We start from the raw sequence: 14,150 nt of genomic DNA, 5'->3' as shown, positions 1-14,150 counted from the left end.
GTAACTATGCCAATACCTGAGATGTCTAAGAACCTGTTTGTGTTATCTGTTCTCAATCATGTTGTATTATTTTCCTGAGTACCTGCTTATTTTTGACTGAAGTTGGTTATTTTACTTGAAAAAATATTTGTAACAATTTAGGGCCTAGGAGGAAGGCATCTTCCTTTTGAGAGGGCTTATGTTTGCTTCTCCCAGGCTCCTGGGAACACTACCAGCTCTGGCCCATGAAGCCACAATCAAGACTTCGGGTTCCCCATAATACTTAGGCACTTGGAATCTAGGCTATAACTACTCAGGATGCCTCATCCATTTCCACAAGCTGAAGGTGAAGATTCTGTATTCCCAGCTTATAATGGGGAGGGTCTCCTGTTAGAAGTGGACATCCTAAGTTTTGGTATTTGTCACTCTTACCATGAAATACTGATAAAATAAAGTTCAAATTTACTGAAAAGAGAAGATGCCACCATGGTAAAGACGGCTTCCATGCTCACTTACTGGAGTAAAAATTTAGTCATTTCCTCAGCTGTTTATTTAAATGATCCAAGATACTTATAAACAATGTGGCCTGTGTGAGGGAATCAGATTTTGCTAACCTACTCAAAACAGGTACTTAATCCATGTTATATAAGAGCATGTTACACATGTATAAAGGCTTTTCATTCCTTATACATTATAGAAGTATAATATTATAGCATTTATTATAGTATTTGCATCCTATAATGCTCTACTTATGGCAAAAATTTATGATTCAATATTCTCATTAATTTATCCTATTAATGCAGTGGCTTTCTTCTTATTAATTGGGTGGCTTTCTTTTTAAATAAAAATAAATGTGTAAGGTGATATTCTTAGGTGCTGAAGCAGTCCTTGTACAAAATATATTTAGAACAACTCTTTAAAAGGAAACAAAATAAATTTCTTAATTACATTTTATATCAAATTTCATAATCTCTGAGATGGCCAGAATGTATTCATATCATACATACTATTTGCCTATCCTTTTTTCCAATAAAATCAGTTATTTTTCCTTCTTTATATATGGACATAGCTAAATATAAAGTTGTAAAAATTCAACTTGTCTTCTGCTTAAGGTTTCTTCACACATACAAAGATCTGTTTGGATTTTGTAAAACTTAAGAGCTGAAAACTCTGTAACAAGAGCAAAGATGCAGTTTTCTTCAGAGTTATATAGTTAAAGTCTCCTCTGAAGGTATTGCCGATCCTGTCTAAATTTATAGGAAAGATCATCTCAGGCACCATTTGCATTGCCTTCACTAATTTATCTTTCTTTTTTTTTTTTGAGACAGGGTCTTGGTCCATCACCCAGGCTGGAGTACAGTGGTGCGATCTCAGCTCACTGCAACCTCTGTCTCCCAGGTTCAAGCAATTCTCGTGCCTCAGCCTCCCAAGCAGCTGGGATTACACGCCTGCGCCACCACACCCAGCTAATTTTTGTATTTTTAGTAGAGATAGGGTTTCACCATGTTAGCCAGGCTGGTCTCGAATTCCTGGGCTCAAGTGATCCGCACACCTTGGCCTCCCAAAGTGCTGAACTATAGGCATCAGGTTGCAGTCAGCCAAGATCCCACCACTGCACTCTAGTCTGGGCAATGGAGTGAGACTCTGTCTTCCAAAAAAAAAAAAAAAAAAAAAAAAATAGTGGCATATGCTTCCAATTTACAGGAATATGTCCAAAAGATTTTTCCAGATCAAATTAATCTCTTAAGAAAAGAGATAATTTCTTTTTACCTTTTTTATTTTGTTTTTGAGCAGAGTCCCACTCTGTCACTCAGGCTGGAGCGTTATGGCATGATCTCAGCTCATTGCAACCCCCACCTCCTGGGTTCAAGCGATTCTCCTGTCTCAGTCTCCTAAGTAGCTGGGATTACATGCACATGCGACCAAGCCCAGCTAATTTTTGTATTTTTAGTAGAGACAGGGTTTCACCGTGTTGGCCAGGCTGGTCTCGAACTCCTGACCTCAAGTTATCCCCTCGCCTCGGCCCCCAAAAGTGCTGGGATTACAGGTGTGAGCCATCGCACCAGGCTAATTTTTTTTTAAATATTGGATCTCTGCCATGTTTTAAAATTTTCTTTGGTCATTTATCGTTTGATTTTATGGTAATTTTTGCTATAAAGGAACTGCATTAATTCATTTAACAAATCTGAGTATCTACCAAATTCTTGATTTGCAGATGTATCAACAAAAAATAGACAAAAATTCCTACTCTGAAGGAACTTACATTATACTAGACAAATGCAAGGTTTATTTCTTTTTTTTTTTTAACATTTCAATCTTGCATATATCTAGAATTAGGTATAACTTGTTTCTACTTTTCTGTTTTTTTCCAGTGTAGACTTTGGTTTGCAACCATATAATCTCAAACTTCTACTATTGTACTGACAAACTTTCTAGAAAACAATTTTGCAAAGAATTTCCAAAGCTTAAAGAAAAAAAACAAGTCTTAAAAATATATTTGCAAATATATTCAGCAATTTCACTTCTTAGAACTTAATAGAAATAATTAAGGATATTCACAGAGATCAGGATAGTCATCACACCATTACAGTATTAGAAAACTGGAAACAACTCAACTGTCCAATCACATGTAACTGGGTAAACACCTTATGGTACTTCTGTACAATGTAAATAACATATAATCACTAAAAATCATGTTTTATAAATTATATAAGTTAAAATGATATATCTTGTTTAAAATTAATTATAGGCTGGGCGTGGTGGCTCACGCCTGTAATCCCAGCACTTTGGGAGGCCGAGGTGGGCAGATCACGAGGTCAAGAGATCTAGACCATCCTGGCCAACAAGGTGAAACCCCATCTCTACTAAAAATATAAAAATTAGCTGGGCGTGGTGGTGCATGCCTGTAGTCCCAGCTACTCGGGAGGCTGAGGCAAGAGAATTGCTTGAACCTGGGAGGCGTAGGTTTCAGTGAGCCAAGATCACGCCACTGCACTCATGCCTGGTGACAGAGCAAGACTCCGTCTCAAAAACAAACAAACAAACAAACAAAAAATTATAAAAGGGTATGAACAATATGATCAGTATACATTAAAAAATATAGATGGGTCTATACCAAAACATCAATGGTGGTTATCTCTAGATTGTAAAATTAGAGGCAATCTTATCCTTTCTTTGCTTCTCTGTTTTTCCATATTTTCTACTAAATTCTGTTTTTTAAATGGCTGGGCAAAGTGGCTCACACCTATAATCCCAGCACTTTGAGAGACTGAGGCAGGAGGATTACTTGAGGCCAGGAGTTTGAAACCAGCCTGGGCAATACAGTGAGACCCCCAATTCTACAAAAAATTTGAAAATTAACTGGGGGTGGTAGCACATTCAGCCCAGGAGACTGAGGTTGCACTGAGCCATGCATTCATGCAATTGATGGCCAGTCGTACCATTGTACTCCAGCCTAGGCAGCACAGTAAGACCATATCTCTTAAAAAAAAAAAAAAAATATATATATATATATATATATATATATATATATAAAATAATGAGTCAATAGAGAATACATTATTCATAAAATTAACAAAACCCAAAAGGTGTTGAGTTTTATTTTAATCTTTAATACAAAGACTATGTATAATAGAACAAGAGTCAAAGTGTATTTAATAGTTTAACAGCTTTTTTCTCCAAATAAAAGCTTTGTCACCCAGACTGAAGTGCAGTGGTGTGAATGTAGCTCACTACAGCCTTGAATTCCTGGACCCAAGCAATCCTTCCACCTCAGCCTCCTGAGTAGCAAGGACTACAGGCACTCATCATCATGCTTGGTTAATTTTTTATTTACTTATTTTTGTAAAGACAAGTTCTCACTATTTTGCCCAGGCTGGTCTCAAACTCCTGGCTTTAAGCGATCCTTCTACCTCAGCCTCCCAAAGTACTTGAGTTACAGGCATGAATCACCATGCCTGGTCCAAGTAAAGTATTGTGACAATTCTACAGTACAAGAATACTCTATTTACATTTGCAAAGTGTCATTAGATCATTAAAATTAAAATATATTTAGAGTTAGTTACCTGTCAAGGGCTTCCTTGAAGTACTTCCTCTGAACATCAAATTGAAAGACTGTGCGTTCACAATCAGTTGAGGCATTATCGCTACCCCCGTGCTTCTTCAGGAAGGCATCAAACCCATTCTCATCTGGATATTTCAAACTACCCATGAATACCACTAAATGGAAAGAACACAAAGTCACACAACACAAAGATATAGACAATATTTTTATCATGTATGAACTTTCTTATATGCAAAGAAAACTGAAAGAAAATAGATCAACACATCAAATGGTTATGTCTGAATTTTTTTTTTTTCTTTGAGACAGAGTCTTACTCTGTTGCCCAGGATGGAGCACAGTGATGCAATCTTGGCTCACTGCAACCTCTGCCTCCTGGGTTCAAGTGATTCTTGTGCCTCAGCCTCCCAAGTAGCTGGGATTACAGGCATGTGCCACCATGCCCGGCTAATTTTTGTATTTTTACTAGACATGGGGTTTCACCAGGTTGGCCAGGCTGGTCTCCAACTCCTGACCTCAAGTGACCCGCCCACCTCGGCCTCCCAAAGTGCTGGGATTACAGGTGTGAGCCACCACACCTGACCCTAAATAATACTTTCTTAATTACATTTGTTTTTGTAACTTTCTATAATGCTCATGTTACTTTTATACTAAAAAAAAAAATTTCATCTTTAAAGAAAGATAAGACAAACATAAAATTTATAGAGATCAAAAAGATTTAAATCTAAATAGGTTAAAATGCATCTTTTATTAATTAGATTAAAATTCAAACAAATCCACAAACATGTATGCAGATTAACTGCTACTACTTTTACAACTTAATCTCTTTAATTAAATTTAAGGAGATTAAAATTTAAGCACAAACATATGCAGATTAATTGCTACTATAAAAATTCACAAAGTAAGAAGTATACCCTCAAATACTTTAGAAAACCAGACCATTAAAAAATGAGTAATTTAAAATAAATATTTGTAAAATAAAAATAAATATTTGTAACTATATAACATATACATAGGGTTTTTTTGTTTGTTTTTGAGCTGGAGTCTCACTCCGTCACCCAGGCTGGAGTGCAATGGCGCGATCTCGGTTCACTGCAACCTCCGCCTCTTGGGTTCAAGTGATTCTCCTGCCTCAGCCTCCAGAGTGGCTGGAATTATAGGTGTGCGCCATTATGCCCAGCTAACTTTTGCGTTTTTGTAGAGATGGGGTTTCACCATGTTGGCCAGGTTGGTCTCAAACTCCTGACCTCAGGTGATCCACCTGCCTTGGCTTCCCAAAGTGCTGGGATTACAGGAGTGAGCCACCATGCCTGGCCCCACATAGGTTTTATTTAGGCACATTCCAAATTAAATGAAAAGTTTCTATTGTTTTGTTTTTATATTAATCATGCCTTTTGAATTTCTAGTTGTTTTTTTGTTTTGTTTTGTTTTTATTGAGACGGAGTCTCGCTCTATCACCCAAGTTCGAGTACAACGGCACAACCTCAGCTCACTGCAACCTCCACCTCCCAGGTTTAAGCAATTCTCTTGCCTCAGACTCCCAAGTAGCTGGGATTACAGGCACATGCCACCACGCCCGACTAATTTTTGTATTTTTAGTAGAGACGGGGTTTCACCATGTTGGCCAGGCTGGTCTCGAACTCCTGACTTCAAGTGATCCACCCACCTCAGCCTCCCAAAGTGCTCGGATTACAGGTGTGAGCCACCTCACCCAGGGAATTCCCGTAGTTCTGATGCTTTGGCTGGGGGCCTTGCTAACCCTGGAAGGGACTGCCCTCCCCAGGACTGGCCATTTCCTAGAAAATGGCAATCATCTCCTGATCTGTTGGCCTTAACACAGCTCAACAATAGTGACATCTACAGTTTAAAAGTTTTCTATGTGGTTTCATTCTAATTTTCAATATAAGTACACTCAGATTAAGTTGTCCCCATGATATTCATAAATCAAGGATGTTTTCTTAGCCTTTTCTCTTGCTAAATATATCCTACTTCTGCCAAATCAATTACGAATCTCTGATATCAATTCATATAAGTTCAGAGGTGGAAAAAAAACCACACACTAGGGAATGATATTTTACAAATTCTTACTGTGCTCCAAAAAGTGTGCCAGCCCCGGCAGGTCATCTGGATCAGCAAAACTCCCAACTCCAACACAAAGAGCCGCTGCAGACTGGAGTAATTAGAACACATACAAATAGTTGAGTCAACCCTAAAGGAATAATATTCGCATCTTATCTTAAGGATTCATTTGGAGATGGATGCTTTCCAATAGGAGTAAAAAAATTCTTTCCCTGAGAATCAGGAGGAGCAGCAAAGTGAAACTCACCAGAACTGTGTCAGTTTCACCCTGCTGCTCCTCCGCTTGCCATCCTGCCAAATGCTGAACAGGTGCAGACCTAAGGAAAAAAAGCAGAAACAGACAGAAAAAAAGGGAAGAGGGACTGGACAGCCCACCCAAATACCACTTCACGTCAGCATTTCAGAATTCTGAACCAAGTTTTTTCCCTCAATTATTAGATTTTGGAAATCTGCGGAAATAACATAGCTAGGTAGATATCTCTGAAGGTCTCTAAGCAATTAAAAGCTTTTGTGTTGAGTGACTCAGTTACTAGATGTGAAACCTCTCAACATGTAACTCAGAAAATTTTGTTAAGAGAGAATAAGATAACATTTTAGGAAAACATCTAACAAAAATAGTAAGTGATAAAAAAGATAAAATCGGTAGCTATTAAAAAATATACCTAAATGTTAAAAAGGCTTTTTAGTTCTTCACTTCTAATTGAAGATATATAGCATACATTACTTATCAGTATATATTCTCCCAATACTTTGGGAAAATCAGAGTTTTTAACAAAATTGATGGCCAAGAGGTACACCAAATTGCACTTAAAATTATTGTTTTTGTTTGTTTGTTTTGTTTTGTTTATTAAGACGGGGTATTGCTACGAGGCCCAGGCTGGTCTCAAACTCCTGGACTCAAACATCCTCCCACCCCAGCCCCTCAAAGTGCTGGGATTATAGGTGTGAGACACTGCACCCAAACTATTGGGGCATAATTACAGTCAGTTAAAAGCCAAAAAAAAAGGAGAAAAAAACAGTCAATTTGAATCCTTGAAGATAGAAAGGTGAATTATTAACTTTCCCAAATTTGTTTGTTTTCTTCAAAGTTTGAAAATGTCAATTTTACAGGGCTAACATATTTGGTAAAACAGATTGTTTTGATAAAGTTACCCTCTTCATAAAAGAGCTTTTCAAAAATAGCATGTACCTGGCATAAAGTCTAGCCATGTTTCAGAAAATGAAAGTGTGTTTTCAGAAGAACCAAACAGCCTCGCTTGATACTATAAACCCCATTTTGAAGTCTTAGGCACATAAACTCAGTTAAAACATTGGGGAATATCCAGTTCTCCAAACCACAATCTAACCTGTTCTGTGATGTTTTAATAGGTGCCTAACCTGCTTTCAGCTCCAACTACCCCATAAAGATTTCTTGTCTTGACCAGCAGGGTTGAAGATATTTTTGAATAAGTTGACTTAAACCACAGTCTATCAGTCAGCTTTGACCACAGCAAAAACAGGCTCTGCGATTGCTAGAAAAGAAATTCATACTTGAGAATTTTCTACCTAAAAAATTCATACCTGAGAAATTCATACTTGAGAATTGAATTAATAAAGCCCTGAACAAATCTTAATTCAACGTATATTGTATTTAAATTTCAATCTTTTTAATTTATCAAACTTTTAAAATCAAGAACAACTTCTTTTGGAAGGAGGAAAATGGAGAGGGATAAAAAAGATGCCTCAGAAAAGTAGTTAACTTCTTAATTAGGTAAATGTTATCCAAAAAAAGATCAAATATTTTTCTTCTCACTTCCTTTATTAATTCTCATATTTACCTTAAACAAGGTTCACAAATTTTTCAAATAAAAATTAGATTATAAAACCACTCTTAAGCCACCTCTTACCAAGGCTAATCTACTTTATTTCCTTTTTTCAGAAAGTTATTCAACAAATACAAACATTTACCACTTAAGATCATGGGATCTTTCCTTTCACTAGTGAACCCATTGCTTCTGAATCAAAACAATTCTATCTCATCTTCAAACTACTTAGGTTCCACTGTCCCGGTAGGATAATCCGTAAAATTAGCGGTCAATATCTTATAAGAATTATATCACACTGAGTTCTCAGAAAAGAAGTAGCATCTAAGCCATTTTAAAAATGATCACTAGACACCTACCCTGCTGCTAGAAAAGATCAACTTAGAATTTGATCTACCTAAGCAAAACAAAAAGGATACCAAAAAGGCTGAATACACATGTTCATTTGTCAGAGGTGTTCACAATTGCTGTGTAAATCTAAAGTATGCTATAATGTCTTGACATTTAAAATGCCTGTCAAAACAATTTTTAATTGTTGTAAAATGCTTTGTCAGTTAATAGGAAATATAAAGAAGTTGGATCATGGGAAAACTACTTATAGATAGATGGAAAGATGCAGAAAAAAATATATAGATAAGAAGTGTTCAGTTAAGAAGTTATAACATGGTCAAGCTTAGAGCTAAAATGGGCCTCAGACTTTTATATTCTTGTTTATGGTCAGGCTTAGAGCTAAAATGGGCCTCAGAATTTTATATTCCTGTTTTAAAACTGAGAAGAAAAAAAAGAAAATGAAAACACCTAAAATCATGCAGAAAGACAAGAACAGAGACAGAATTAGAACCCAGGGTTCCTGTCAGTGTTCTTTTCATTTTGTGACTTTTATAATTTCTTCCTTTCTATTAATGCTCTATTTGGAATTATGAGATCTATTTTAACTTAAAAGTGAATCTATTAATTTCCAATCTGTTCATAGAGACCTTAGCATACAGACTATCAAGTGACATATATATATACCTTTCTTTCCCCCCAGTGTTTTGGTGTTCATCTCTACAGTTTTCCAAGTTAAAACTATTTAATACTTGGTCTCTCATGCTACCCAAAAACAGGATCACTAATAATCTGAGTAGTAAACAGCAAAAAGCTTCTTAAAAATATGACTCAATCCAACAACTTAGTAAAAAACTGGTACAACTCCCTTTTAAAAAATATAATTTTTTCCAAGATGAATGACTATTAAATCATATCTACTACTTATACCTCAACTCTTCCCATCTTTAAGGGTGACCACTTTTCTTCTTTTTCTTTTTTTTTTTTTTTTTTTTTGAGACTTTTTTTGAAACAAAGTCTCACTCTATCAGCCAGGGTGGAGTGCAGTGGTATAATCAAGGCTTACTGCAACCTCAGCCTCCCTGGGCTCAGGTGATCCTCCCGTCTTCAGCCTCTCAAGTAGCTGGGACCACAGGGATGCGACGCCACATCCAACTAATTTTTTTTTTTTTTTAATGTTTTAGAGAGACAGTGTTTCACCACATTACCTAGCCTAGTCTCAGAACTCCTGGACTCAAGTGATCTGCCCATCTCGGCCTTTTTGTATGCAGACTGTACCATGTTGAATATATTACCAACATTCAAGAAACTAGCTTTAACCAACTTTTGCTGGTCAATTCCACTGTAATGGCTCCAAAAATTATCCTCTGGGTACTCCCTACTATGAAAATGGAGGTATTCTTCAAAAGATATTAAGAAATTCTCCCTATCAAGCCTTATTTATCTATCCACTGATTGTTGTTACATATTAAATAAGCTTAACTGCCCAGTTTCTATTTCAACTCTTCCAAAGTACTTATTTGTCCAGACCTTTGCTTTCCCATATAAAGAGCTAAACCAAACTCAATTATCTATATAGAAACTGCCCACACAATAACTCTTAGAGCCCTAGGCCCATGTAAAGATTTCACACTAGCCCCATTCTTTTCTTCTTCTTTTTCCAGTCTCACCAAGGATAATATACTCTTATTTCTCTAATCCAGGCTAGGAATTCTACAGCTCCTCATCTACCAGTATTTGTTTTTAAAACATATAATATATACAAATACACATAAATTCAAATACCTCTGAGTGTTGCTTACCTCTGAGAGATATAGCTATGGGTGATTTTTATATTTTTGTTTTCTTTATATTCCATTAGTTTATATAATGAGCATTTATTACTTTTATAATTGGAGCAAAATGTTTTCAAAATGTAATCCTGATACAGAACAGACCTTTACTGAAGACCAAAAGATAAGTATATACTTCCTTTTTGCCATTAAGAAATAAAGCTTGAGTTTAGAAGTTATCCCAAAGAATTCCCAAATTAGAAGAAAACAGACATGACTCGCACCTGTTTTTCAGTAGTTTTTTTTCTAGCTTCTGCCCTCTCTTCTAATTCTTCCAATTCATTATCTTCAGTATCAAGATCATCATCATGTTCATCATCAAACTCATCTTCATCATCAAAACCCTCTTCATCATCATCTTCTATTTCAGCTCCAGAATCTTCGTCATCATCTTCGTCTTCTTCTTCCACCTCCTCTTCTTCTTCATCATCTGTTGTATTTCCTGTTTTACCTTCCATATTACTTAGGTCTGAAATCAAAAGTGCCTGCAAGCCATTCTGTAATTTGATGTATCTGGGGAAAAAAAAACACACACACACACGCACATTTTGATTCAGCTGTTCTTTACACCAATACAAGTAATCAGCTTAGCAGAATTAAAAAAAAAAAATCCAAGTACAAGTACACGTACACACACACAGAGCTAACACTATTTGTAAACTAATAAAATTGGTTGCTCTGGAGAGGGAACCCCAAAAGCTAATCCGTTTTTGAACTGGAGGGAAATGAAGGTAAGAACACTTCATAATATATGCTGTTTGTATTTTTAAATTTTGAACTACATAAATATACCTATTCAAAAAACACATTTTAGTAGTTAAAGATATACAACTCACCACTCAGCCTCCCTTATTTCTCATTTTGTAAGTATTTAAACATTCTATCATATCAGAAGGCTTAGCCTAAGATAAATGTATCCCTCAATATACAGAGCAGTCATGTCAGCTTAATATTAAAGCAAAATCACACAAAATTAAACTGTTGATTTTCTTTTCTATAAAATATTTGGTATATCAGTCTCCAAAGCTGCCTTTATGAACTAAAAAGCGGTTACATCTCTATGAAAATGAAATCCCCCACAGACTGGTAGCCCCGCAGGAAGATTATTCTGCTTTTTTTTGAGACAGTTTGCTTTACTGCCCAGGCTGATCTTAAACTCTTGAGCTCAAGCAATTCACCTCAGCCTCCTGAGTGGCTGGGATTACAGGCATGTGCCACCATGTCAAACTCCCAATTCTTATCTGCAAAACTACTGTGCCCAGTTTGATGACTAGGTATCTATTACAGACCACTCCCATCTTCCCCCCCCCGCCCTTTTTTTTTTTTTTTTTGAGACAAGGTCTCACTCTGTTGTGTAGGCTAGAGGACAGTGGCATGATCTCAGCTCACTGCAGCCTCGAACACCTGGGCTCAGGCAATCCTCTCACCTCAGTCTCCGGAGTAGCTGGGATCACAGGCACAGGCCACCATACCTGGCTAATTTTTGTATTTTTTTAGACAGTGTTTTGCCATATTACCGAAGCTGGTCTTGAACTCCTGGGCTCAAGCAATCCACCCACCTCAGCCCCGCAAAGTGCTAGGACTACAGGCATGAGCCACCGCATCCAGCCCCATTTATACTAATTTTTTCATGTATTTACTCAATAAGCATTTATTTAACACCTTTTACATATCAGATACCATGCTGCGTTAAGGTTAAAAAGGGTAAAAACAAAATTCCTCACCATCAGGCATTGACTGTCTAATAATGAGATGATCCAGTACAATACAGAATGACAGAGACAAATACAGAATGTAAGAAAGAAAGAAGCAGTCAGGGAAGGCGTCTAAGACAAGGTACACTTAAGTAAATCCTTGAAGATAAAAAGTCAAGCAAAAACTAAGAATAACATGCAAAGAAAGACAAGGAAGAGAACCTCTGGCCTAAGATGGAAAACTGAACACTGGGATTTATCTACTTTCCATATAAAATAATCACATTTAGAGCTCAGGAGTTCAAGACCAGCGGGCACCTCGCTTCTACAAAAAATACAAAACAATTAACCAGGCATGGTGGCATGCGCCTGTAGTCCCATCTACTTAGGAGGCTGAGGTAGGAGGATGACTTGAGTCCAGGAGGTCCAGGCTGCAGCGAGCCCAGATCGGGCCACTTCACTCCAGTCTGGGTGAAAAATGAGACCCTGTCTCAAACAATAATAAATAAATAAATAATAAATAATAATCACATTTAAGTGATAGAAAAAAAGTTATTATTATTATTATTATTATTTGGTTTGTGAGAATAAAATCATGATAGACAGAAAACAGGAAAGGACACTGTTAGCAGATCGCAAATTTTTAGAAATCATTAGAAGACGTGTAAATTTGATCAGATTAATGGAGAAAACAGCAGAGAAAACCACAGACCTATAAACATGTATTTAGATATTGGTTCTTCCCAGGAAACCCTAGAAAAAGTCTAAGCTTCAGATCAATAAATAAGAGCAAAGAGAGCCTCAGGGCAATAAGCTCAATTATTTAAACCGGAAGCAATCCAAGTCTACTGATAGCAGAATAAAAAAACTGTGGTATATTCATATAATGAAAATTTTCTTCACAGTAGAATATTGTAACACAGGGAAATACAGAATTCAGCAACAAACTACAACAGTGGTTAATCTTAAAAACATGAGTGAAAAAAGCAACTCACGAAAAAATACTATATGAGTACCATTGATACAATGCCAAAAAACAAGCAAAAGTAAACAGTGTATTATTTAGGTATACATATATATATGTGATAAAACTTTTTTAAAGCAAAGGAATGATAAACACAAAATGCAAAACAGGGCGGGGCACAGTGGCTTGCGCCTGTAATCCCCGCACTTCGGGTAGCCAAGGCAGGCAGATTGCTGGAGTCCGGGAGTTCAAGATCAGCCTGGGCAACATGGCAAAACCCCGTCTCTACAAAAACTACAAAAATTAGCTAGGCATGGTGCATCTATGGTCCCAGCTACTCCAGAGCTGAGATGGGAGGATGGCTTGAGCCCGGGAGGTGGAAGTTGCAGTGAGCCAAGTTCATGCCACTGCACTCCAGCCTGGGCAACAAAGCAAAAACCTGTTTCAAAAAAAAAAAGCAAAATACTTGTTGGGGTGGGAGGGCAGGGCAACATGTAAGGATACAGAAGGATTAAAATGTTCAAGACCACCAGAAGTAGATCCTAGTTCTTAAACTGAGTAGTTTTGGATTTGTCATTCACCACTTCCAAAGAAGCTGTAAAGGCCTTCATTCTATAATAACTTGGCTAGTCAGGCCATGTACTTCTGTGCCAAACAGTCAACTGTAGGAGACAGCAATATGCCACCTCAAAATATGCCTCCTTGGCATAAGGATTGTTGAACTGAAGGCAATTAAAAAGCAGATGCAGGAAAGCTCTCTGCCCTCCACTTGCCTAAAAGCAGGACATAAATTTACTCCAAAGACAAAAAAGGTTTAAAAAAAAAAAAAAAAAAAACACCCATCCCCTTTCTACCGTGGAAGAACACAAGTTAACCACGAAATACAACTTTACATCTGTATTGGTCTGGATACGACACCAAACGAATCCACATTAACAAGTTTACTAATTATGCTTTGCCTGCCATTATTTGCCTTTCTACAAGTTGCTGCCCCTACAGACTCAAAGTCCTTTTTCGTTGTCTTGACACTTTTCTAAACATTTACAGTTCTTTGTTGAAGATACTATATAAGCTGGAATTAAAAGCCAACTCATTCTCTGAGTATCTCTCATATATTTATGAATTATATATGTTAACAAACTTATATTTGTTTTTCTTTTGCTAATCTTTTGTTAGAGAGGGCCATTCCAAATAATAACTTACGAGGGTTGAAAAAAAAAATTATTTTCCTCCCTTACACAACCCAAGCGCAGGACAAGTTAAAATCCAAGAGTTGTACACCCGCCTCCACCACCACCATCTACTCCCCCTCCCCCTCCACACACCTCAAGTCAATTTTCAGCAGGCTAAGTAAAGCAAATGAGCCCTGCTATGTATGGGCTGAAATGTGTTCCCTCAAAATTCCTATGTTGA

At 37.0% G+C, this 14,150-nt stretch overlaps 1 protein-coding gene across 4 annotated transcripts in view; it reads right to left on the bottom strand.

The window, feature by feature from the left end:
- NRDC (nardilysin convertase) overlaps positions 1–14,150 on the bottom strand; it is a 101,220-nt gene that overhangs the window by 42,995 nt on the left and 44,075 nt on the right. For 2 of the 4 annotated variants that reach the window (XM_023188743.1, XM_023188758.1), the window contains exons 2-6: positions 10,304–10,592; positions 7,496–7,629; positions 6,366–6,435; positions 6,128–6,209; positions 4,044–4,197 (exon numbers count right to left, since the gene is read on the bottom strand). In XM_023188743.1, coding sequence (XP_023044511.1) covers positions 4,044–4,197; positions 6,128–6,209; positions 6,366–6,435; positions 7,496–7,629; positions 10,304–10,592 — 729 coding nt within the window. The remainder of the gene's footprint in view (positions 1–4,043; positions 4,198–6,127; positions 6,210–6,365; positions 6,436–7,495; positions 7,630–10,303; positions 10,593–14,150) is intronic. The other 2 variants (XM_023188749.1, XM_023188766.1) reach the window with 1 other exon arrangement.

Source organism: Piliocolobus tephrosceles, chromosome 1 (assembly GCF_002776525.5).
Source record: "Piliocolobus tephrosceles isolate RC106 chromosome 1, ASM277652v3, whole genome shotgun sequence".
Lineage (NCBI taxonomy): Eukaryota > Metazoa > Chordata > Mammalia > Primates > Cercopithecidae > Piliocolobus > Piliocolobus tephrosceles.
This window is presented reverse-complemented; position numbering and strand designations above follow the sequence as displayed.